The sequence below is a fragment of the Osmerus mordax genome, chromosome 12, assembly GCF_038355195.1.
Source record: "Osmerus mordax isolate fOsmMor3 chromosome 12, fOsmMor3.pri, whole genome shotgun sequence".
In the NCBI taxonomy this organism is placed as follows: Eukaryota; Metazoa; Chordata; class Actinopteri; order Osmeriformes; family Osmeridae; genus Osmerus; species Osmerus mordax.
Genome location: NC_090061.1, coordinates 8,151,451 through 8,176,526, shown reverse-complemented (window position 1 = coordinate 8,176,526; position 25,076 = coordinate 8,151,451). Strand labels below are relative to the sequence as shown.

The window sequence follows — 25,076 nt, the reverse complement described above, 5'->3', positions numbered from 1 at the left end:
GAAGTTTATGTCTAATTATCCATGACCATAAAAGTTTATTAAGTGGTAGTCATAGCGGCAACTTGGCAAGTATTGCTGACAAGACAGTTTGGGTGTAAACTGGTTTGACAATACCATGTGTGAGCTGTTTGGAAGGTCCACATGATGGAGGCCAGAAGCAAAGTAATCACCTCATAGAGTTGCTGTCTCTCTTTTACTACCTAACATTGTGATCACGTGGAAGTTACTGTGTACTGAGTCTAGAGCTGCTCTGTGTTGCAGTACTTAACAGTGGGAAAGTTGAAACATGACTCAAATTTGGGGCATATCAATCAAAATGAGGTAACATTCCGTTTCTGGGGGAAAATTGGATGTGGGCGACATGGAAAATGGTATATATATATATATATATGTATATGGAAAAATGAAGACCTGCATCACAACCTGTCTTATCAACAATGTGACATTCTCATTGTACATCCTGGCAGCAGAGGAACGGAAAACGAAGGCTGGCTGATAACAGATGTTTATCTTTTTGAGAACGCTTGAGTCATATACCATGAACTTGCAATGTTAATATCTATGCTTAGCAGCAAATGTATGAAAATGACATCAAACCCCAACCTTATGTTACTCCCCACAATGTTGCGGAAGGTTCCATTTAAAATATGTTGTTATTTCCTGCTGAACACTTCCTGGCGAACACTACAATTTGCAACGAGAGAGAGAGCGAGAGAGAGCGAGAGGGAAAGGATAACTGACGTGCCTATGCTCAAAGGTTAGAGGTGAGACTGAGACAGAAGTTGTCTCTCTGCAGCTTGAGAGAGAGGTTCAGAACAACACGTCTTACCTGTAAGCCAGTCACAGAGAGAGACCGGATATTCACCTGGACTTGCTCAAAGGTCAAGGATTCAAGACTTTGACATTGGGAATCAAACCTGTGCAGATTTAGGAGAGGCCATCCAACCCTCCAGTCAGGAAACCAGTCAGAAAAAAAAAACAGGCAACAAAGTAACCAACCAGCCATATGGAAAGTCTGTCTGTGTATCATGGGGATATTGGTAAAGAGGAGGGGGAGAGAAGACTGTGTTATTCGGGAAAAGATGGCAGCTACCTAATCCGTAACAGCGATTCTGTGCCGGGAGTATACTGCCTCTGTGTGCTGTGAGTACATCCAGACGCGCACACACACACTGCTTTATTTGAATCCACCAATTACATTCATTAGCATATCAAATGTTCTGAGTTCAGATAGCATGCTGTACTCCACACTGCCTATGTTCTAAAATAGAGTATTATCAGCAAGCTGCGTAGCTTCTCCCTTGGGCACACATCTGCAGACCTCTATTAGTCAAATTGTGTACATGTCCCAAGTTGCAAAATATCAGCATTAAGAAGCCTGCACCTGCAACCATGGCTCTAAATATGTGCAGATGGTGGCAGGTACTTAAGCAGTTTAGGTCCATCATTTTGTATCTGAGTTAAATTGTACTGTCCAGAATTTAATTGGCACACTCTCTTTGACAAAATCATACTGCACACACTCCATCAGCAAGTATCCACAGTGTTAGAGCTTCATTGGAAGTGGAGGTTCAAAAACGTCTTTTAGATGTTGAAAAAAAACATAAGCAGAAGTGTGGCCTGTGGTTTTTTTGGGGGCTTACTTCTGTAAGATCCCTGCCAAAAACTGAAATGAGCATATGTGGTTAAAAATGACCTTAACATTATATCGTATGGAAGCCGGAAAGGCCCTGCATCACGGGATTCTAATAACATCACAAACGTTTTTTTTTTTTACATTTTGTTATCATGTGCCAAACATTGCCAAGGCTCAATATTATTAAGACTTATTTTATATTTTTGATGTTTGTGTGTGACACCAGGTGTACAGGGTCTGTCTACACATACAGGATCTTCCTTGATGAAAGCGGTTCTTGGACGGCAGACGTAAGACCCAAAAATCCAACAATGTTAACATTATATTAAAATGAACCATTTCTTGCTTTATTACATGCAGTTCTTGGACGGCAGATGTAAGACCCAAAAACCCAACAATGTTAACATTATATTAAAATGAACCATTGCTTGCTTTATTAAATGCAATAATATATGCACTCTATTTTGACGTGAGTGTGCAAATTTTTTTTCAAATGAGGCATTGTTGAGGGTATATCTGGGAATGTGCATTTCACAGAAAGAGTATATTCACAGAAAGAGTATATTCACAGAAAGAGTATATTTCATAGAATGTGTAATTCATAGGGAGTGTGTAGTCCTGGGTGTATCTGATGGCTTTGTATGTTAAGCGAAGGCGAGACAGTAAGATAGTGAGAGAGCGAAAGGTGAACACTATGCCCTCTCATTGGAAGAGACTCTCTTTCTTTCAGACTGCTCCCGGCGTGCAGAAACGATTTTTCCGGAAAATCAAGAACTTGATAGCAGCCTTCCAGCACCCCGACCAAGGAATCGTCATGCCCCTGATGTACCCTGTTACAGCCCAGGCGCGGGCCAACATGTACACACACACACACTCTGGAAACACACTGCCTGCTCTCAGTAACCCGATCCAGACAACTGTCCACGGACAGAAAACCAGGACCAGTGGGAAGCAAGCTCAGAAAGCCGTACCCTAGACAGACAGCATCCCATGGCTGAAACAAGATCTCGAGACTAGGAACGTAGTCTAAAAGGCATTGAAATCCCAATTGAAATCCGTCTGCTCTTGTTTTCTACAACTGCATTTTTTCTGATTAACATACTAATGTATATCACACTTTTTGTTTATATTTTACAAAATGTAGTTTAGAGAGAAGTCAATAAGTGTGACATTTGTGAATATGTACGTAAAACTATTTTCGAAAATCAAATTTTCTGTGAAGGAGCTGCATACATTAGTACATTATGAATTTAAAATATGTTTTTATAGTTGTTTATAGATTTTAAACTAAATAACAAATATATGGCTTTGTTCAGATAATTAAATTGTAAATGACAAGCAAATGAATCATGTTGTTTCACCACAACAGGTCTGTGTGACATAATAAAAGGATTTAGTTCACCCTCTATCTCAACTTCACACACACACACACACACACACACACACACACACACACACACACACACACACACACACACACACACACACACACACACACACACACACACACACACACACACACACACACACACACGTATACATGAACCCCAATCACACTGATACATTATAGAAATGGGAATTCAATTTGACATATTCTACTGGATTCCAGAGAGAGAATGCTGGCTGCCAGAGAGGAGAGAAACCTTAGGGAAGATGGACAAGGCATTCTCCACACACTATCACCATCCTGCAGCCCTTCCTCGACATAGACAGGGAGGGAGGGATAGATTGAAAGAGAGAAAGAAAAGGGAGAAAGATAGTGAGAGAGAAAGAGAGAGATTCACACCCCACATCCACACACCCACAGTTCTTCCTGAGGAAGAGCAGCTGTCGCCTAGCAACCGCACCCTCAATCTGCTTGCTGTGGTGAAGGGCTATGGACAGAATCAAGCGCAGCATATGGTTTTCGAAGGCAGGAAGGAAGAGAGGCGGCGAGAGGCATCTCCTGGCACCGTCGGAGTGGAGCGGAGCGGAGCTCACCTGTTGTTAGCATCATTTAAGCAGCTGCTGTGCGCTATTCAACTCTGGAGACAAACACATGCCACCGATGATGGACAGATGGTATAGCAGAAGATGGAAGGGAAAGAGGAAAGGTGAGCGAGACAGAGAAAGAGAGAGACAGAGAGAAAAGGTGCTGGCGAGAGATAAACAGCGGATAAAACAGATATAGCTGTACCATGGTGGCAATTTCTTGATTGACTTGGAAATGTTCTGTGAACACATGGATTTGCATTCGCTAATGAGGACAATGCTGCCAACTCCAGGTCCTTCCCCCTCTGCTCTGTCAACCCACACACAGACACAAGCACACACACACACAGACACAAGCACACAAACACAGAGGCTCAGCTGTCAACCTACTCATCAAACGGATTGAGCTTATTTAAGCGAGAAATGAATGAGCAGACACCGGTTAAAGAGCTCCAAATGTTGGGAAAGTACATTTGCAAGGGAGGGTTAGGGTAAGGGAGGGGTTGATAATAAGGAGTGGAATGAGAAGAATTGACACACAGAGAGCGCGAGAGAGAGACATTTATGAAAACAAACGAGAGTGAGTAAATCCAGTCCCAAATACTAATCCTTATGTCACACATAATACCTTTAATTACCATTGTAACCCAATAAAGTCTGATTTTCAGCGAGAATACTATAGCAATGTACAGTATAATTCTTTGCAAAAAAAGTGATTGTTTTTCTATTGATTAACAATACTGACACTTAATTATAAACAGTGGGGCTTTCCACTTGAGCACTTCTCATTATGAAAGCATGGGTTATGTACATTCTTCCATTCTTGAGAATCCCAACCAAATCAAATACTATTAGCAAAAAACAGAAAGTATTGAGAGTTAGCTCGTCATTCTGGTACATTTCCATCTGGTCTTTGTTAATAGCCAACTGAATCCATTGCACAGCCCAAGTATTTTACAGTAATCTCAAATAGTAATTGACCTCAGTCTGTTGAGTATACACACAGTGTTTCAGGCTAGTGTAGTATACAGGGCTAGTATGCCAACAACAAGCTTGGGGATGAATTGTGTGAGTGTGTCAGCACAGACAAGGCCTCTCTTGCACGATATGTAAACAGCATCATTTGGAGGTAAACCATGTAGGAAAGTCAAAGAAAGGGAGGAGAAATCGTTTTCTATCTAATGTGAGTCCATTCTGAGAGTCACACAACACCCACCACAAGTCTTGACTGGGGTTCCACAGTTCCTATGATGAAACTAAGAGATAGAGAAAGAGGGGGAGAAAGAGAGAGAGCGAGAAAGAGAGACAGCCTCTGGATAGAAAAGCAAAGCCACAGGGAGACCACAATGCTTGTGCCACCATTAGAAACTCTACTGTACATCTGCTGTACATTAATATTAATAATAATAATGATAATAATAATAAAATACCATCATTTTGTCACAATTAAAGGCATTTGGAAATATTTTCTCCCCCATCTTCCCATTTAACTTTTGTATTTCTTTTGATATAGAAACAGTACAACAAATTGTTTTGTTTGTGTAGAAACAGGCAGTCTTTGGTGAGGGGGGGGGGGGGGCAAGCTCCTGGATGGGGGTGGAGGGGGAGGGGGGGGCGTGCGGTGGACGGGGTGGCGTCTGTGTCTGTTACCTGCGCCCCACCTCGCTCAGTTTCATGAAGTGGATGTTGGAGGCGCAGTCCGACAGCTCTGGGTGCTGCTCGATGGCCAGGGAGTAGAAGCCGTCATAGCCCTGCACCCGCCCCACCGCCAGCAGCTGCTGCCTCTCCCCCTCGCTCCACGCCCGGCTGCCGCCCTCGCCCTCCTCCACCCTCCTCTTCTCCCGCTCCCAGGCCCCCTCCACCGCCCTCTTCCGCGCCTCCTCCCGCACCCGGCTCCTTTCCTCCTCCTCGCTGCCGCCGTAGCGCACGCACAGGCACAGCGCCCCCTGTTGGAGGGTGATGTCGGCGAAGCGCCGAGTCCTGCCGTTGACCGTGGCGCTCATCTGGGACACGCTGACGTTCACGCCATTCTCCAGGACGCGACCGCCCACCCCCAGACCCAGCCCGAGGTCCTCCTCGATGGGCCGGGATTGCAGGAAATGATGCGTGTCACGGCCGTTCACGGTGAAGCTCAGACCGCTCAGGTAGGCCGCCCCATTCAAGATGGCCGCCAGGCGCCGGCTATCCTCGCCGGCCACGCCGATGACCTCGGCGCTGACATGGCCCCGAGAGACGGCCAATCGGATGCTGGGGCCGAGGAGGGAAGGGCGGGTGGAGAAGGGGGGAGGGGTGAGGGGTCTTCGGCAGGCGGAGCCTACGGGGTCGGGGATCAGGGGGAGGCGGTCCAGGGAGATGAAGCTCCTCAGCTGTCTCTGGAGCTCACACTGGATACCTAGTACCACCTGGGGGGCGGGGGGCAGTCCCAGGCAGGACGACAGAGAGGGGAGGGGATGGAAAGAAAAAAGGTGGGGAAAGAAGGGGAGGAGGGCAACGAGAGAAGAGGAAGGGATGGGGAGAGGTAAGGAAGGTAAAGGTTTTGGGAGGAGCTATAACCTACTGGATCCAACAATGAGAGCATTCCAGCAGTATATGAGGGATGAGTAGCTAGGTGGGTTTCTTGGTTAGTTGGAGGGAAGGGTGGGTGTCTCACCTTGCTGGAGTCCCAGTCCTGGGTCCTGGTTTGGGTCTTCATCAGCTCGTAAGCCTGCTCCAGGCTTCCCACCTCTGGCTTGGGGAAGCCAGGCACCACGTTATGTAGCTGGAAGCCAAACAGCTGCAGCCAGCTGCCGATATCTGTTCACACACACATGCACACACACACACACAAATGCACACAAATAAGTGCAAGAGTATTTATGAATATGCACAACCCCATACACCAACACACACACGGGCACAATAATTTTTGAAAACAAACCTACGTTAACAGAATTTGGGAAAACATGGGAAATAAAGAATCTTTCAAAGGTATAGAACAGTACAATAAGCCATAACACGTAAGATCTCACAAGCCCACACACAATATGCATTACACCTACACTATTGAGACTATTTTTGCTGAGCATATAAACCCCAAAAAGGGAGACTCTCTTTTCAGTAAACATTCAGAGGAACCTGATGGCTCACGCAAGCCTTCCATTTGTCGCTAGAAAGTATGCTGGCCTTCCACCCTCTGCTTTTCAACTCCCACCACTCTATCCCTCTCCTCCCTCATCCCTCACTCCCATTTTCCTCTCTGTCAGGTTGCGTGCGTCTGATGGAGAGCGATAATGGAAGGAACAGCAGGAGTTGGGTGGAGGAGGAGGAACAGCTACAGCCGTCTCTGACTAAACCTTTTGGTCTCTCAGATGCGGCTCCGACTCAATGCCCGCCACGTCCGACCTGGTCCGGAGCTCTATTATTCCTACTGGAGCGTGGGTTTGTTTGTGTGCGTGTGTGGAATCCACAACAGAAAGCCTCCGCCTGTTTTCGTCTGTGTGTGCGTTTCGGTTTGAGTTTGTAATATCCCCTTTTCACACCTATTGATGTCCCCTCAATGATGTTTTTTTGTGTGCTTGTGTGTGACTCACCTGTAGTGAACTGGGTGACCTTCTCCACTTTCCCAACAGGACAGTTGTTCTTGAAGGCATACAGGTTGAACGGCTTTGGCTCCTTACTAAGCTCCTCCCACAGCTCATGATTGGGTGACGTCCATCTCCCTGCCAGCGTGTCGTAGTCCCGCCTCCCCAGATGGACCAATCGGGTGAGGGGATCGTACAACCCGCCGTGGAACCCGACGACCAGCTGGAAGTCGGGGTTGGTGTCCTGGTAGATCTCTCCGTAGGGCGTGTAGAGGATCTCCTTCACCAGGCGCCCCCTACTGGAGAACACCGCCCTGGGCGTGGCCATGCCGTCGCACGCCACGTAGAACTCCTCCCCGCTGCTCAGCTCCATGGCGATGAGGTGGCCCTGGAGGTCGTAATACAGCGAGGTGATGAGCGAGCTGGAGTGGTTGTACAGGTGCGTGACCCGCGTGGGGTGGGACAGGTCTGCGTAGAACAGCTGCAGCTGCTGGCCCTGGCTGCTCCTGGAGGCCACGCGGCGGCCCAGCCCGTCGTAGCGGTACCACACGCCGCGCTCCGCCACGCGGTTGTAGACGCGGGACAGCAGGCCGTTGGAGTTGTAGGTGAAGAGGTCGTTGCCACGCTGGCGCAGGAAGCCGTCCGCGTCCAGGGAGTACTGCAGCTCCCCCAGGCGGGAGATCCGGTCACGCTGGTCGTAGCGCAGCGGAGTCAACCTGCCAACAGAGATGGTCGGGCTGATTATTACAACGAAATTACAGATGAATATGAGTACGATTGCAGACTATTAAAAGTAAGATTACAGGTTAATATTAGTCATTTGATTATTATGAGTGAGATTTAAGATGATGTGATATTATAGATTTTAGTTCATCATCAGGTTACAGATTATTCTGAGAAAGATCATTTTAATTGTATGAGTGAAAGCAATGTTATTGAATACACAGGACATAATATAATTACAATGTACATTGTATTAAGTATCAGTGTAAGTATTTACATGTTGAGTTATGTGTACAGCAAAATTACTTCTATAAAAAAATGGATCAATAAAGTTGTACTGCATAGATTTTTTGTACATGATGTTTAGGCCATTATGTTGGCCATAATACACACACACACACACACACCGGGCACTGGTGCCGTGGCTGAGCAGGTTGATGTTGCCGTTCAGGTCGTAACTATAGCGCCACTGTGGACGCTCGTTGACCGAGGCACTCTGCAGCTGGCTGTCAGCATCGTACTCATAAGAGTAGCGCGTCACGTTGCTGTCCACGCCCACCCTGATGTCACAGGACGTGGTGCGTCCGGCCGCGTCGTACTGGACAGTCATCCAGTAGGCGATGGACTTGAGGATCTCATACTGGACCTCCACCACCTGGCCGTAGGAGCTGAACACCTTGGTGTGCTTCATCACATGAGTGGTGATCACCTGTGGCCGTGTGGTGTGGGGGGGAGAAGCAGCAAGCCAGCGTGAGAAAATGAAAGAGAGACAGAGACATTGAAAGAAGAGGAAACCAGAAAAGACCACAAAATGCATGAGAGACCGACAGTCACAGAGTGCTGGGGGTTTAGATACTAACTCCCTTTTCCCCATTTTGAACACTCTAATATGGTACAGACTCCACAGGTACAGTGTTCATCCAGAACCAGACAGGACTAGCAGATTACACACTGCACACATATGTCCCCAGTGCACCCCTCTCTGCCCCACACCTGGTTGAGGTCGTAGTTGATGACGCTGAATTTGCCAAACTGCTCCACACGGCCGGACACGTCCACGTAGCGATACAGGTCGATGGGCAGTGGCGTCTCGTTGATGACCGCCTGCATGCTGGTCACCCGGAAGTTGTTGTAGCTGTAGTCAAACCTGGCGTTGACCAGACCCTCCTCGCTGAACCTGAAGATCTGACGACTGGTCAGGGGGCCTATCCAGACACACACACACATACATCAACACCTCTCAGCACCCTCTACCCTTCCACCCCCCCATCTGACTCCTCCCCCATCCTTCATGGCGTCTACAGCTCTGTGACCTTTCACAAGGCGTCATAATGAAAGGAGCTAAAGACAATAGCAACGATGTAGCCAATGGGCTACTTAATGTGAGCCCATCAACTTTAACAACACCATCAATCACCATGGCTGCTAGCCAGTCTCCAGAGCCATCTTCACCATTAACGAGGTGTTACTCTGATGAAGGACTATTAGAATGCTATCACGGCGCTGTAGAAAGGACTCAAAACGCCATTAGGGTGAGTCATCCCCATATTACTTTATTACGACCCCCTAACGGGAGATGCGGAACTCACAATATTATGGAGATCGATGGTTATTATACTGTCAGAACGGATAAGGCGGGAATGAGGCACAGTTCAGAGTTCAAGTATTTGGGACCCAAAACGCATGCTATGCTGTGACATGTTTGCCACAGTTTCCACGGTCTGTGTAAACGTGCAGTGTATGGATTTTGCCAGCACTTGTTCCCGGGTAGTGCTTTCTTTAACTCGATAGATGAGAGGGCAGCCCTGCGTGGGTGTATAAAACAAGTTTTCTTTGCTCCTGTCATCTTCCGTCACCTCTTCAGTCATCCTCTCCCGCCCACCTCTCCCCCCCCTATCTCCCCTCTCTCTCTCCAGCAGTGTTTGTTCTGCTGAAATGAGATCAGTTAAAGCAAGGTGAGAGTCCATTCAGTGTAAGGGCAAAGTGATAACACCCGCATGTCTGCGCATGAGCACACACACACACACACACACACACACACATACATGTGCACCCGCACACACACATACACGCACACATACACACACACACAGCTAGGACAGGCAGATTAGGACCACCATACTGCAGGGAGCCAATCACAGAGCTCAGTTTGTAAAGGATGGCTCAGAAAGAGATGACAGTGTGAAGGCTCCAGGGGAATGTTTCCACTCTACAAGGACAGAGCTCCTCTACACCAGACCTCCATGGAGCACCAACCCATGTCGGCAGTGTGTTTGCGTAGGATTTTTGGGGTCTGTGTTTGACTCATTGCCATGGCAAGGACATTATATCAGGGCTCTTGATTGCAGCGTGTGTGTGTGTGTGTTTATGGGTGTGTAGGCGGGGGGGGGTTCAAAACTAACATTCTGTGGTGAACCACACGCTCCCTCGCCTTGTCTCCACAGAGAACACACACATCTAAATGCAGCTGATAAAACAGCTCACAGACAAGCTGATGACTCAAAAGCAGAATATTCAGTGTGTCTCAATCTGGCTTGTCGACCACCATCACACTCAATTGTGTAGTAAGCACAAGCACAGCAGCCCATTAAAAACAATTTGTTGAATATTTTATGCCACAAAAAAGTGCTCTTGTGGCCTATCCATTTGAGAATGTGTAACATTATGTGTTTGTGTATGTGTGTATGTTTTTTGCAACTTCTAGTGTGTGTATGTGTTGGCTGTGCGTGTGTGTGTGTGCCTGTGTCTACCTGTCTGCCGGTAGCGTATGGAGCTCATGAAGCCATCGTGGGTCAGGTGGATGGTCTTGACCGTGCCGGAGGCCTCGTCATAGGTCAAGGTGACCAGCGTGGAATCATACACCACCTCAAACAGACGTCCAGCCGCAGTGTACCTGTGGGAACACAGAAGGACAGGATATCACACACACTCCCACACTTCTATCCAGTTATCATCTGATCATTGAATTTCTAACAATTATTTCTAACATCATGTAATGTTTTATTTGTTTTTTACAGCAAAGTTTTATTAAAAAAAGATGAAGGATGGAATGTGAAGTGGGTTGCATTCCTCATACTGACCTATAGATGGCGCTGCGCCCAGTGCCCAGGTACTGAGTCCTCAGCAGTCGTCCATCCAGACTGAAGTCCTGCAGGAAGGAGGCGTGGCTGTCGGGGGGTGTGTAGATGTTCCGGTAGTAGCCAATGGAGAGGAGGGATTGGAGACTGTGGCGCACCATGCTGGGCATCGTCACGGCAACCAGGCGGTCCGTCTGGTCGTAGTCGAACACGTAGCGCCTTTGGCTGTGCAGAAGCAGCATGATGGACTGGACACACACACCCACACACAACTACAATGAACACATTACTTTGACACAACAGTGGCTTCTTTGAAAGATCTCCATTGAGGGCAGGAAGCCACCAAAACCAGCGGAAGGCCCCAGAACGTCAGGCCTTACCTTGTCCGCGTAGGTATAAGTCCAGATCTTCCCGTTGACCCAGGCCCTGGACACCACCCTCCCCCCATCGTACTCCAGCCTCTCAGCCCACTCCCCCCTGTGGATGGCCCCCAGGAGCCCCCCCGGGGCGTAGCTGACGTTGACCTGGGTATACTTGCTGCTGGGGGACCAGACCAGGGGCCGGCCCAACGCGTCGTACTGGATCCGCAGTGTGAACTTGCGGTGGTCATCGTAGATCTTCCCCATCATGGTGCTCTGGTCAAAGTCTATGGAGAGCAGGTTCCTGTTGTGAGCCTAGAGACCGAGTGGAGAAAAGGATGGAAGGGACAGGGTAAGACAATATTCATTTCCATTTCAAGTCATGTAAAATCGAGTTAACAATGTCCTGTTAATACAATGCCTAGTTTAACGTTGTTGATTCAGGCCAAGTTGTGGTTCTCTGTAAGGTGTGAAGTGACACTGTATCATGGCTTGAGTAGGTTGCTTTCCTTTCCATAGGTCGAGAGTTGAGGGGATGATGTCAGGGTAAATTTACTGTCTTCTTGTTCTCACCGCATGGTGATCAAACTGTGGCCAACCACCGTGGACCCTTTTTCCCCTCCCCCTCTCAGGAAAATATATCACTCTAACCATGACACCAACTGCTAAACCAGACTGATTGAGCACACACAACCTGATAAACATGTTACTAAACATAGTAATACGAAAGGTCCACAGAGTTTAATCAAGGACAAAACAGTAGCCAGTAAAACAATAAGACCTGCACTGTATACAATATACTGTCCTGTGATGATTACACTATATTGTGTAACTACAGAACTGCAATTTGTGTAATACTAGTGGCTGTATGCTGGAAAAACAATCTTATTCTAGATTGTACATCTTAATTCGAGTGGTGCATTGTTAGTCAGAACTGAGGCGGTCTTAAGAATTTCCTGTCCTTTGAGACTTTTCACAAACCCTCACCACATACTTTATTATGATTATTTTTTTATACTAAAACTGGTTTGGGTCTGAATGTAACAGTGTGTTGCTGTGAGGTACATGGATCCAGATGTGAAGTGACATGGAAGCCGAGGCTTGGTGGTGGTCGAGGGGTTAAGGCAGGGGTTGGCTGTTACCCTGAGTCTGCGCTCGTAGGTACTGTAGTTGCTCCTGGCCTGCTCCTTCCTCTGCCGCCACTCCACCAGGCTGGGGGTGTGGTCTCCTGGAAGGCTGATGTTGCAGCGGCTGGCGGTGGGGCTGACCCCGCCCCCTGAGGTGGCGGGGAGGAGGGGCTCGGTGGTGAGGGACAGCTCCATGCCGCTGGCCAGCAGGACCAGGAAGGAGCCGTCTGCACTGACACGGTATGAACTCTGAGCATGGTCTGGTGGCAAACACACACACACACACAGACAAGTGTGAGAAACACAGACTGATACGAGTTTTTTTTACACATGTAAGCCGGCACACACACACACACACACAGGAGGAACAGGTCAGGTGCGCTCAGGTCGATGAAAGACCCACACTCCAGCCAAAACACCCAAGAATGTAGAAATCAAGGGGAAGCGAAACAAGGCGGTGTACGTTAAAGTGAAACAAAGTGTGAGACAACTCGCAGGATGAGACTTTACGTTCAGCTATATTTCCTGTCTCTGCACCCATTTCTGAGCTGTTCACAAGTCTGCAGAAGTTTCACACAAGCTCAGCCTGCAGCTGTTCTGTTCTCAGCTCAGATAGCCTGTTCTCTAAGTGACCCACCCAACAGTGTGGGTCCCTGGGGAGGAGATCCGATAAAAAGAGTTGGGTGATTATCTCCGAAGTGTTAAGGTTTATTGTAAGTTGAGGAACACTTACAGTATGTAACGGTCTAATATAAACTAGGAGTGGTTGTTGCTATCTAGAATACAAGGTGTTTGATATTTGTGTTTGGCAGGGAGACAAGCTGTGCTAGACTGTTACAGTGAGGATTGGAAACCGGTCTGAAAATTCAAAGCAGTCTGTGTGTGTGTGCATGTGTGGAAAGAGAGACAGTTAGAGAGGGTGTCAGAGTGAGAGAGGGAGAGAAAGAATGAAAAAGAACAAGGGAGAGAGTGTGTTTTCACATATAAGCGCAGCTAGTTCAGGCAGGGCAATCGGGCAGCGCGCGTCAGTCATCGGGGACGTAAGGCTTCTTACTCCACCTTCCTTTCCTCTGCCCACTACCACACCCAAGTTAGCAGCGCATATCCATTGGGCCACGTCCGATAAAGCGCCTTTAAAAGACGCGCGGATACGCACACACTCACCCCGGTTGTTGTATGATCAGTGCTGCTGCCACCCTCCGCCATCCCCTTCTCCCCCATGCTGTCTGTCTGTTCTTTCCACCTGGGGGATTATATCTCTATTGCTCCCTGCCTCATATGTCAAGTATGGATGTGTTGCATCGAGGAGGCAGGGAGCCAACAACTCCGCCAAAGTTAAATCTACATGTCCATGTCATGTAACAATAAATGTTCAAATCTAATACGTGATTGTCTTGACTGAACTATTATTAGAGAGCAGTTTCACTTTAACTCCAGTCTTCTCATTGTAATGTGTTTGAAAACCGTTTGAAACATTCTGGAGAAAAATCGCCCCCTCCCTCCTCATCTTCCCTCCGCCCCTCCACTCTTTTAGTAAGTAAGTAAGACTTTATTTATATAGCACATTTCATACAAGAATTGTAGCTCAAGGTGCTTTACATAAAATCAATAAAACAATAATACAAGTTATCAACAATTCAAACAAAAATAAAAATCCCAATAAGATCTCTGTTCAAGAGAGAAAACAACTTTAAAAGTAGGAAATCCCTTTTGAGATAAAATTACTTAAATGCTTCGGTAAAAAGGTAGGTTTTAAGCTGTCTTTTAAAAATGTGTCTAGAGTGTTTGCTTCCCTAATATTTATGGGTAATTTGTTCCATAGTTTTGGGGCGTAATTGACAAAGGCCGAATCATCAATCTTCTTATGACTGCTTCTGGTGACCTCTAATAGGCCTGCATTTGATGATCGCAGTGTTCTAGCTGGTGTGTAGTTTATAAAGGAGTTAGCAATGTAGCTAGGTCCTTGTCCGTGTAGAACTTTGTATGTGAGGAAAAGGACCTTAAAGTCAATTCTGAAGGTAACAGGGAGCCAGTGTAAAGTAGCTAGGACAGGACTAATGTGTTCTCTCCTTTTAGTTTTGGTTAATAATCTAGCTGCAGAATTTTGAATGAGCTGTAGTCTTTCAGTGGTTTTCTTGGGAAGACCAGTGAAAAGTGTGTTACAGTAGTCCAGCCGGCTGGATATAAAAGCATGAATTAACTTCTCTGCATCATTTTGGTTTATGAATGGTCGTACCTTTGCTATATTCCTCAGGTGAAAGAAAGCTGTTTTGGTCACTTTATTAATGTGAGAGTTGAAATTAAAATCTGAGTCCAGGATTACACCGAGACTCGTCACCTCTGGTTTAAGACGGGGTTAAGCCTCCAAGATTCTTAATAAGCATCTCTCTTTTGGATTTGGGGCCACATAGTAGGACTTCGGTTTTGTCTTCATTTATTTTAAGAAAGTTATCATTCATCCATTTGTTTATTGCCAACAGGCAGTTGGTAATGGAATTGATGGCCGTTGCATCGTTGGGTTCAGTGGCTATATATAGTTGTGTGTCATCCGCATAGCTATGGAAATCTATCTTATGTTCTCTGATTATGTCGCCGAGTGGTAACATATAAAGAGAAAAAAGTAATGGACCTAAGCAGCTTCCTTGAGCAACCCCGTAGCAGTTCTCATGTTTCTTGGACCTATGGTCACCTAAACTAACATAAAACTTCCTTCCTGTGATATATGATTTCAGCCAGTTCAATACACTATCCGTGAACCCAATAAGCTTTTCCAGTCTATTGATTAGGATGTCGTGATCAATTGTATAAAATGCTGCACTGAGATCTAACAGGATAAGGATAGAGACTTTATTTGCATCAGAGTTTAGTCTGAGGTCGCTAATTATTTTGGTGAGAGCAGTTTCAGTACTGTGATATTTCCTGAAACCTGACTGCGAGACTTCCAGGATGTTATTTTCTTCAAGAAAATAATTTAATTGGACTAAAACTATATTTTCCAGTACTTTACTAATAAATGGAAGGTTTGATATTGGTCTGTAATTTGCAAGTAGACTGTTATCCAATTTTGGTTTCTTTAATAGGGGCTTTACAACAGCTGTTTTGAAGGCATCTGGGAAGACGCCAGTTCTAAGGGATGTGTTTATAATCTCTAGCACCGGACCTGAGACACTATCAAACACTCGCTTAAAGAATGTTGTGGGTATAGGATCAATATCTGAGGTTGTGGAGTTAGATTCGCTGACAATTTTGGAAAGTTCACTAAGTGTGATACAGGTAAATGTGCTCATGGTTATGTTGCAGAATCTACTGATGTCAGTTTCGACCCCACTATTAATAATACTCGCTCTGATCAAAGTTATTTTGTTCTTGAAGAACAAAGCAAGCTCTTCACATTTAACTGCTGAGGATGGAGGTGGGGCAGGGACAGTGTTTAGCAGCTGGTCAATGGTGGAGAAAAGAACTCTGGAATTTCTGGCATTTTCTGTAATGATGGTTACAAGGATGGTTTTGTTATAGGTGGTTAGTGTATCTTTGTAGATATTGTAGTGGATAGTGATATTTGTTTTCCTCCATTTTCTCTCTGATTCACGGCATTTTCTTTTCGTTTCACTAACATTTTTATTTCTCAGCCATGGGGAGGTTCTGCTTGTGCACTTCTTTTTGGTTTTCAGTGGTGCAACAGAGTCTAACACAGATAATAGTGCATCATTGAGGTTCTCTACCATTTCATTCAGAGAGCAATCATGGTTAGTCGGCTCATATAGAGCAAATTGTACAGAAAATGTCATCATAGCTGTATCGTCTAAATATCTTCTATGGACTAAGAATTATTTTTTGGTTTTGGTTAGGATAATTTCCACATTAAAAAGTATATAATGATGGTCTGAGAGGGGTAGATCAGTTATTGAAATATTATTGATATTAAGTCCAGTTGTTATCACTAGATCTAGTGTGTTTCCGTGCCGGTGTGTTGGGTCAGTTATGTGTTGAGTTAGATTGAAACAGAGCTCAATAGTTCTTGGGTCTGCTTTTTTATTTACTTGGATATTTAAGTCTCCGTTTAAAACTACTTTGTCATATCTAGTGACACATAGTGATAATAGTTCAGAGAATTCTTGTATGAATATTGGCGAGTGCTTGGGTGGCCGATATATAATAACAAAAAGTATTGATTCGATTTTGAGCTCTATAGCAAGATATTCATATTATGTGAATTCACCTAGCTCAGTGATTTTGAACAACAGTTTAGAGGAGAAAATAGCTGCGACTCCTCCACATTTTTGTGATGTCCTTGAAACTTGGTGAAAGCTGTAATCAGGCGGACACGCTTCTATCAAAGTTGCTGTTGCCGTGTCATTGTTTAGCCAGGTTTCTGTTAGACAGATGCAGTCTAAGTTGTTTTCTTTGACCAGATCATTAACTAGGAATGTTTTGTTATTTAGTGATCTAACATTTAGAAGGGCCAGTTTCATCTGTGGGGTATTAACAGATAAAACAGGGGTAGATAAATCTGTTGGAAGAATATGGATAGTTCTGTGACTTCTAACACTAGTTTCAGGTTTGTAACCATGCATTTTACCATGCCATTTTCTGTTTGTGATGATGACCGGTATGTCCAATGAAATAGCATGGTGGCTGTCCTAGCATAGCTTTTATTTGGGAAAGTCTCTGTCACTGAGCTGTTCCATCACAAGGGAATTCATCCGGGGGGTGCAGATCTGTGCAGGGCCCATGTCCTTGCAGGAGGCTGTTTGAATGTTCTGTTCTGTTCCATGGGAGGTTGTTTGGGATGCGTCAGTCAGCTTAGACACAACAGGGATAGGGAGAGAAGCTTGATTTGTGGTCAGGAGCACGTGATTGATGTTTGCTGTTGGTAGTCGAGATCCTCTACGGTTTGGGTGGAGTCTGTCAGCTTGAAAACGGTCTGCACAGTTCCAGAACACATTGAAGTTATCGATAAATCTCAGTTTGTGTGTCGGACAGACAGATGCCAACCATGTGTTGAAAGATAGTAGTCGACTGAAGGCTTCTTTTCCTCTGCGAAAGCATGCAATCGGTCCACTGATGAATACATCTTGATATCTGTTAAGTGTGTTCAGTAGCTGGGTGAAATGTTTTTTAAGTATCTCAGTGCCAGTTTTCTTGTGTAGGATATCAAACGAGCCAGTGTGGATGATAATCTTAGGGTTGTTTGGTTTATTGTTGAGGATTGTTTGTACCTCTGAGGACAGTTCTAGACCAAGGTTAGTGCTAGCAGTAGATTCTATAGTGCTAGCAGTCTTAGCTCCTCTAAGTGTTGATGGGCTGTGGGTAGTCTTAGCATGCCTTGGATCTTGATAATCCTGTGATATTGTTGTCTGATTAGGCTTGATAGGGGGTCGAACAGCGCCCCGAGTGGTCTGAGAGGGGCTTGGAGTGAAATGGGGGACTCCCGGTCGCAGCAGACGATGATGTGTTGGATTTGCATGTGTGTAGTAGCTACCATCATGGTGTGTCGGCGATCTGGGGCCTTCATGTTTGTTAGCTGCGTGGCTAGCACTCCTGTGCCTCTTCGCCTTGGATTCCACACACAAGGGAGAGAAAGTTCCCAGTGTTTCGAAACTGTTTCTGAGTGTGACAGGAGGAGAGGTGATGCGGGAAGAGTTTCTGCCTCGCTTTTTTTGCTGTTTATCCTTGGTGACAGTCCCATCTCTGATGAAGGTAGAAGCGGCGCTAGGCCTCTTTGGTTTAGGGCCGAGAGCAGGCCATGACTCATCCGGTCCAACGGCCGGTGGAGAGAAAGCTGGTTCCAAGGGTGGCTCATTGGCAGGTAGCTTAGCCTCCGGGCTAGGTAGCATGGAATCTATGAAGTCTTCGGTCTCTCTGATATCTAAGAGGGTTCTGACTCTTAGCTCCAGTTCGACTATCCTCTGAGTAAGTTGTTTGCAGTCATTACAAGCCATAGTTCTACAGGGAACAGGCTTTAGTTTGCTTGCCTGTGGTCAGTCTTGGAGGGCAGCCCAAAATACTTCTGTTCTCCTTGGGCTTCAGTCCTCTCAGGTCGTTCCTTTTAGTAGTATTTGATTTTGAGTAATATCTTCAAAAACTATCCAAATGATTGAAACTTCAGAGCATTTCTCCGTGAATAACTAGACAATACAATAGAAGCCAAGCAGGGAAGCAAGCATGGAAGGTCAGGGGGAGGAGAGGGAAAGAAAATGCGACTGCCTTCGTTGAGAGCGTACTACAGCTAGCACCTCTTTAGGCACCTCTTCCATCCTCTTCATCCATCCTCTTCACCCATCCTCTTCATCCATCCTCTTCATCCATCCTCTTCATCCATCCTCTTCATACATCCTTTCATCCCCCCCTCCTTTGCCACGGTCAAGCTCCCTCAAAACCATCAAATGAAACCACCACACCAACAACGCATGCATGTTTGAAACATTTAGTCTTGAACCAATAAAACAGGATTAAAACAGTGATTTGGTTTGCTTGTGTACGACTAGGAATGACTAATTGCCAGTGAAACCGAGAGCTGAGCAATGAAAACTCTCCAGAGTGGTGGAAGTGAAATCTGTGGGTAGGAGAACATGCTGAGCGACACATGAACGGGGCCAATCAGAGACATTCAAAGAGGAAACTGCCCCCCTCACTCCCACCCCTAGTGGAAGGAAGATGCATACATATATTGTATATATCGTACATATTTTTTGTTGATGGTTCAAGGGTTACATGGAGAGGTAGGTGATGGGGAGGTTGGGGGGGGGGGGGGGGGTGGAGGTATTTAGATATGTAACAGGGCAGAGAGGGATGGAAGAGTTGGTGATGGGGCCAGAAACAGATGGGGGGGGGGGGGGGTAGGTGAAAGAACAGGGGGATATGATTGGTAGGTGAGGGGTGAAGGGTAGATAAAGGTGTATAAGCAGAGCCAGGGGGAGAGGACAGGGAGGCTGTACCCTGTCTGAAGGTGTAGATGGTGTCGCTGGCAGACAGGTTGGTGGTGGTGACAAAGTTCTCCCTGCTCGACGCCTCAACCTCCACTCGGGACGGCCGCTCCGTGTTGCCGTGGAAACCACTGACCTCGCCTGTGGGCAAGGTGATGTTGATGATATGTCCTTCGCTGTTGTACCTGAGAGAGTAGACACACACACACACAGGGGAGATGTCACAAGTGATTTATACATGTAATTACCCATCTGTGTATTTTTTGACAAAGACTACAGGCTGGTAATACTGATTAAGCCAGAGAGGTAGGTTGTGTAAGCGAGGTTGTGTGTGCTTGTGTGTGTTCAGCGTCTCAGTACAAAATTAAGCCAGTGTGATCCATGCAGTGAACTGAAGTGGTGGCAGCAATACACACCCAACCACTAGATGGCGCTCACACAATACACATCTCACTGCAGACGTACTGTAGACACACACACACACACACACACACACACACACTAGCCAGCACATTACAGTATAGACAAGACAGAAAGAATCCTCACTCGTAGACGGTGGTCCAGCTATTCTCGTTACTCTTGGTTGCTAGGAGACCAGTGTTGCCGTGGTAAGTGAGGTGGGCGATGTCATGGCTTTGGGCAGACACCTTCCTTAGCATTCCACTGTTGCTGAGAGACAGCCAGTACACCTGTCCGCCAGGCAGTGCCAGCCAGAGGGGCACGCCGCGGGCATCCCTCCTCACCTGCAGCCCCCGCCCATCCCGGCCCAACACCCCTGACAGGAAGCTGTCCGCCGAGTAGGAGAAGTTATACAGGAAATGACCCGTTATAAGGTGTTTGGTGTACAGATGTGAGCCATTCTAGAGGGGGGAAAGAGAGGAGGGCAGAGGAGAGGAGATGGTGAGGCCATCAGATGAGAGGTCCAGAAAATAACTGATGTTGTACCAAGAGGAATTAAGCAGGCCGGTATCCATGACTACCTGGCTGAAGAGGTAGAGTTCCTGGTCCAGAGGGGAGCTGATCTCCAGCAGTCCGGCTGGACTGGGCTGGGGCTGGTTGGTGCTGACCGCCCTGACTCGGATGTTCCCCAGGTCAGCGATGTACAGCGTCCCATTGGGCGCCACGGCCAGGGAGGAGGGCGCTTTGAGACGAGCGTCGCGGGCATAGCCCCCATCGCCTGCGGAGACCGGAAATCATGCTCACCTACCCACGACCACTTACTGGACCTCCCCCCCTTGCGTACGCTGCATATACAGTATACACGCACATGAACACAACATCACTCAGAGGCAGGCTAGGACAGAAGGCTCCATGCCCCTTAGGTGACTCATAATTTGCTAACAGTGTGAAATGAGTGCATGATAAAAAATATGCAAAGCATCGCCGGAGAAACAGGAACGGTTCCAGCCTGTCGGCTTTAAGCGGACACCTTGCGCTTCCTCCGGGTTTCCAGGAGGAACGCCAATTCATTTTAGGAACTATGGAGATGAAGCCTTATCCTGGGAGATTAAGACCTAGAAAAGGGCCGAGCCGAGTGAAGAACACACGCTGGCAGTGCTGTCATTTCAGGCCACAGTCTAGAGGCTGTATCAGCGGCTGACATTTGATTAGATGTTTCCTTCCTGATCTGGGGAGGGTGGTGGGGATAGCATTCTTATTAAAAAGTGTGACCGGGTGAATTTTAAAAGGCATAGTACACACACTGACCCCCCCCCCCCCCACCCCCCTCCCACCCCTCCTCACCTCGTCACCCGTCCCCTACACACATACACAAGCACGGACACGCTCGCTGACGTGCATCCACACACACACTCTGCGTGAGTGGAACCACCATAGTGTGCTACCCTGCTGTGATATACTCTCTCTCTCTCTCTCTCTCTCTATCTCTCTCTCTCTCTCTCTCTCTATCTCTCTCTCTCTCTCTCTGCTCCACACTCATGCCCCCCATTGTTTTTCTCTCTCTGTCGATCGCCCCCCCCCAACCCCTCTCCTCTGCCAGACCCCTCTCCCCACCACCACCACCATCCTTCTAGACACCCCCCCAGAATTCCATCTCTAATACGGCACCGGAACAAGCCGTCAGGGGTCTGTGTGTGAGTGAGAGAGAGGGTGTGTCTGTGTCTGAAGCCCTACCAGAGAAACAGTCACAGTTGGAGTCTATCTTGCAGTCACAGTCGGTGGGGGCTCCGGAGATGACTGAGATCTCTCCGTTGGAAGACACCTGCCGTGCGGTCAATAACACACAGCATGGCACATCCACACGCACACACACACTGTTAGCATTAACACACAAAACACACACTACAACCTAACTCTGCCCAAGTTACTAAAAGTTTCCCATCCTCTACCCCCCCAAAAAAATACTATTGGTAAAAGCTATCAATTTAGAACACAAACGGGAAATAATGTAATTCATTAAAATCTTTTACATTTAAAATACATCCTCATTCTGATATGCTGAATGATCCTAACACCCGCTATACACAGCGAATTGGTCGAAACCATTGGTGTTTCCTGTGACCAATCAGATTAGCTCATCAGCGGCATGGCGACCTGTTGGATGCGGTTAATCCTCCTCTCGTCCGTCTCGGCGATGAACAGTGTTCCGTGGTGTGACAGGGCGATGGCCTTGGCGCCCTCCAGGGTGGTCCGCATGGCCGCCCGGCTCAGCAGACGCTGCTCCGTCCCGGGCACCTGGCAGTGGATGGGTCTGCCCGCCACCATGCGCACCTGCAGACTCTCCGCCAGCTACGGGCACAGCGGGCACAGAGAGGCTGTTCGAACTGGACGTGGTATTCATGTGTGTGTGTGTGTGGAGGAGGGGTGGGGGGGGGAGGGGGGGGAGGGGGTAGGCATGTGTGGGGAGGAGTGCGTTCTGGTTTGTGTGTGTATGTTCATGTGTTTGTGCCTACCTGGAGCACGATGTTGTTGTCTAAGATGTATAGAGAGTTATCCAGAGGGTTGATAGCCAGACCTGTTGGCCACTCCAGACGCACCTAGCGAACACACACACACACACCTTTAATACTTTTTCTTTATTTAGCCCACAATGATACACTGAAGCACAAAACACACAAGCGTTAAAAAACCTAGTTCCAGGGAGGACATAGAATACTGGTGTGGAGAGGTGGCTGTGTGCATGTAGGGGATACATAAAGCCCTCTCAATAACATGGCATTACCCCCTGCCGACCCCCGGACGCCCATGCAAAGGTCAGCAGCGGCTGGGGGCGAGCGAGGGGCGAACGGGGAGTACTTCCTGTGTTTATACAGGGCTTACGGCGGAGCGGGCGCCGACTCCATGCTCCAAATGTCAGGCAATAACCACGGGCCAGCACGGATAACACACCCCATTGGGGGGGGGGGGGGGGGGACTGGGGGGGGGGGGGCGCACACGTGAAACACACACGCATATATGACACACTGACACTGCAAGCGTGTGCGCGTGTGTCAAGGACAGCAGCTGTACACACACACATGCTGGGGTACGGGCACATCCCCAAAGTCCTCCCACGTGAGAATCAAGTCTTATCTTAACTTATCTGTTTGTGTGTTTGTACATGCATAGTATATACTGTAAATGCCGACTTGCAATTGAGACATGCAATCTGAATACACTCCAGTGATTGATGACCCAGGGGGAATAGATTGGTAAATAAATGGATCATGTTAAATTGCGAGTGACATGTCCAATTACAGGCGCTGTCAAATGACAGAGCAGTGGTTTTCACACTGAAATCCTATTTTAGCCCAGATCCATCACCCGTTACCCTGTCACACACACACACAAACACACACACACACCTCTACCTGACAGGCTTTCAACCTCTGCTCCTAACACACTCCTACTCAGTCCAGCTAACTTTAGATGATCTGAGAACATTGACTGCCTAAATGATCTTTTCACACAGAGAACACGTGTATTTGTCTTTTATTCAGCTTAAATGGCAGCAAGCTTGTGAAAATGTTTGTATTGGAATTCCCAGAGACAATTAAAGGTTAAAGAGTTATGTATACACGCTGAGACACAGGACGATATGGAGTTTAACCTGTATGTGTGGTCGTGTGCGTGTGAGCGTGTGACCGTGTGTGTGTGTGTGTTGTCCGCTGGGCAGGACAAACGGATGGATTAGGTTTAAGAGAACTCTTAAAAGGAATACAAGAAGACCTCAGGGTCTTCACCTGGGTCCTGACACAGACACACCGACACACACACACATGCGGGTACTGTGTGCATCCAAGCACACACATACACAATTGTTGGCATATACATGCACTCACACAACACACACTCATGATGGCATGTGCACATATACACACAAACACATTTGGTAGACACACACATCCACACACACACACACACACACTCATGATGGCATGTGCACATATACACACAAACACATTTGGTAGACACACACATCCACACACACACACACACACCAAGACACACACACACACACACACACACACACACCAAGACACACACATCCACACACACACACACACACCAAGACACACACAGGGGCAGAGAGCGTCTGTGGTTCATCTATAATTCATGTGAAACTCTAATAGCTCTGATATCTCTGAGCTGTGTGATCTGATGGGTCAGTGATCACTGGGTCAGCGGACTGGAGCTGTGTGTGTTCTCTACAGGAACACACACACAGGCCTGAGGCAAAGGCCAGAGTGTGCAGCAGTAGTCTGAGGGTCAAAACCTTATCTCCAATATTCAGACAGAACACACACTAGTCAACACCATATAGCACTGTAGGTACATTCATCACATAAATACCTAGTCAACCGACAGTATTACATGCCATCTGGTTACCTGGGTGATGTCCATGCGCGAATCACAGCTCAGGGGTTGCGTTGACATCAGGCCATTGGAGCCAATCACAGTCGAGAGCACTCCCCTCTTGTTGATCTTTTTAATGGTGGTTCCATCCACAAAGTAGACCACACCCCTTTTATCAACGGCAATACCTGGACAGGAAAACGGAGAGACACAAGAGAAAAATAATGAGAGAAGATAGACACAGAAGAAAATGTGTGTGTGTGAGAGAAATACAGAGAGGGGGGGGGGGGGGGGGGGGGGGGGAGAGAGAGCTCCTACTCAACTTATACATTCAGTTGAACCAGGAATCAGTCTTATCAAAAGCACTCCAGCATAGAAATGTAATTATAACACCATTCCAGAACTTTCTGAAGGGATTAGAGCCACGCAACAGGAGGGAAAATGTATTTGTCACATTAGATGGCAAGCATGAGCAGAGCTGCTGTGCACTCCTCTCTCTCTCATGTCTGTGTGTGTGTGTGTCGTGCACGTGTGTTCTTAAACCCCTATTACAGCAACGCAGTGCGGTGAGGAAGGCCACCTCATATGACGAGAGCACGGTGCTGCAGTACACCCTGGTCTTTCGGCGGAAAGGTCAGGGAGGGTGATGAATCATCGGCTGGCTGGGGACGAGGAGCGACCTTCATCCCATCCTCCTCTCGTCCTCATTCCTGCCTGATATCCATACGGCCAGTGGCACTGAGAGTCTGTTCTCCTGCTAGATCTCTCTCTAGGCCTCCACCATCTCACAAAGCAAACATTATTTACTCTGTTGCCACCACCCTCACTAGAATACACACCGTACACAGGGGGTGTTCTTTTACCATAGCGCTGTGGTTTAATCGAATCAGAAATTCTCCCATC

At 47.2% G+C, this 25,076-nt stretch overlaps 2 protein-coding genes across 2 annotated transcripts in view; one reads left to right on the top strand and one right to left on the bottom strand.

The window, feature by feature from the left end:
- Positions 1–731: 731 nt before the first annotated feature.
- LOC136954341 (SH2 domain-containing protein 1A-like) lies at positions 732–3,020 on the top strand. The gene is made up of 3 exons (XM_067247952.1): positions 732–1,143; positions 1,863–1,926; positions 2,367–3,020. Exons 1-3 carry the CDS (start codon positions 1,007–1,009, stop codon positions 2,610–2,612), a joined length of 447 nt encoding a protein of 148 aa, XP_067104053.1. The 5' UTR covers positions 732–1,006; the 3' UTR covers positions 2,613–3,020.
- A 2,233-nt stretch (positions 3,021–5,253) lies between these two features.
- LOC136954542 (teneurin-1-like) overlaps positions 5,254–25,076 on the bottom strand; it is an 85,008-nt gene continuing 65,185 nt past the window's right edge. Inside the window, 16 exon segments of the mRNA XM_067248167.1 lie at positions 5,254–6,009; positions 6,258–6,400; positions 7,177–7,883; positions 8,298–8,599; positions 8,884–9,095; positions 10,641–10,783; positions 10,971–11,215; positions 11,348–11,641; positions 12,469–12,713; positions 19,392–19,564; positions 19,926–20,239; positions 20,360–20,556; positions 21,513–21,600; positions 21,933–22,127; positions 22,292–22,375; positions 24,207–24,361. Coding sequence (XP_067104268.1) covers positions 5,254–6,009; positions 6,258–6,400; positions 7,177–7,883; positions 8,298–8,599; positions 8,884–9,095; positions 10,641–10,783; positions 10,971–11,215; positions 11,348–11,641; positions 12,469–12,713; positions 19,392–19,564; positions 19,926–20,239; positions 20,360–20,556; positions 21,513–21,600; positions 21,933–22,127; positions 22,292–22,375; positions 24,207–24,361 — 4,253 coding nt within the window.

Bases quoted from the DNA above. Each gene is read 5' to 3' on its own strand.
- LOC136954341 (XM_067247952.1), top strand. From the start codon at position 1,007: ATGGAAAGTCTGTCTGTGTATCATGGGGATATTGGTAAAGAGGAGGGG. The intron at 1,144-1,862 runs GTGAGTACATCC...GTGTGACACCAG, and splicing joins GTATACTGCCTCTGTGTGCT to GTGTACAGGGTCTGTCTACA. The intron at 1,927-2,366 runs GTAAGACCCAAA...TCTTTCTTTCAG, and splicing joins GCGGTTCTTGGACGGCAGAC to ACTGCTCCCGGCGTGCAGAA.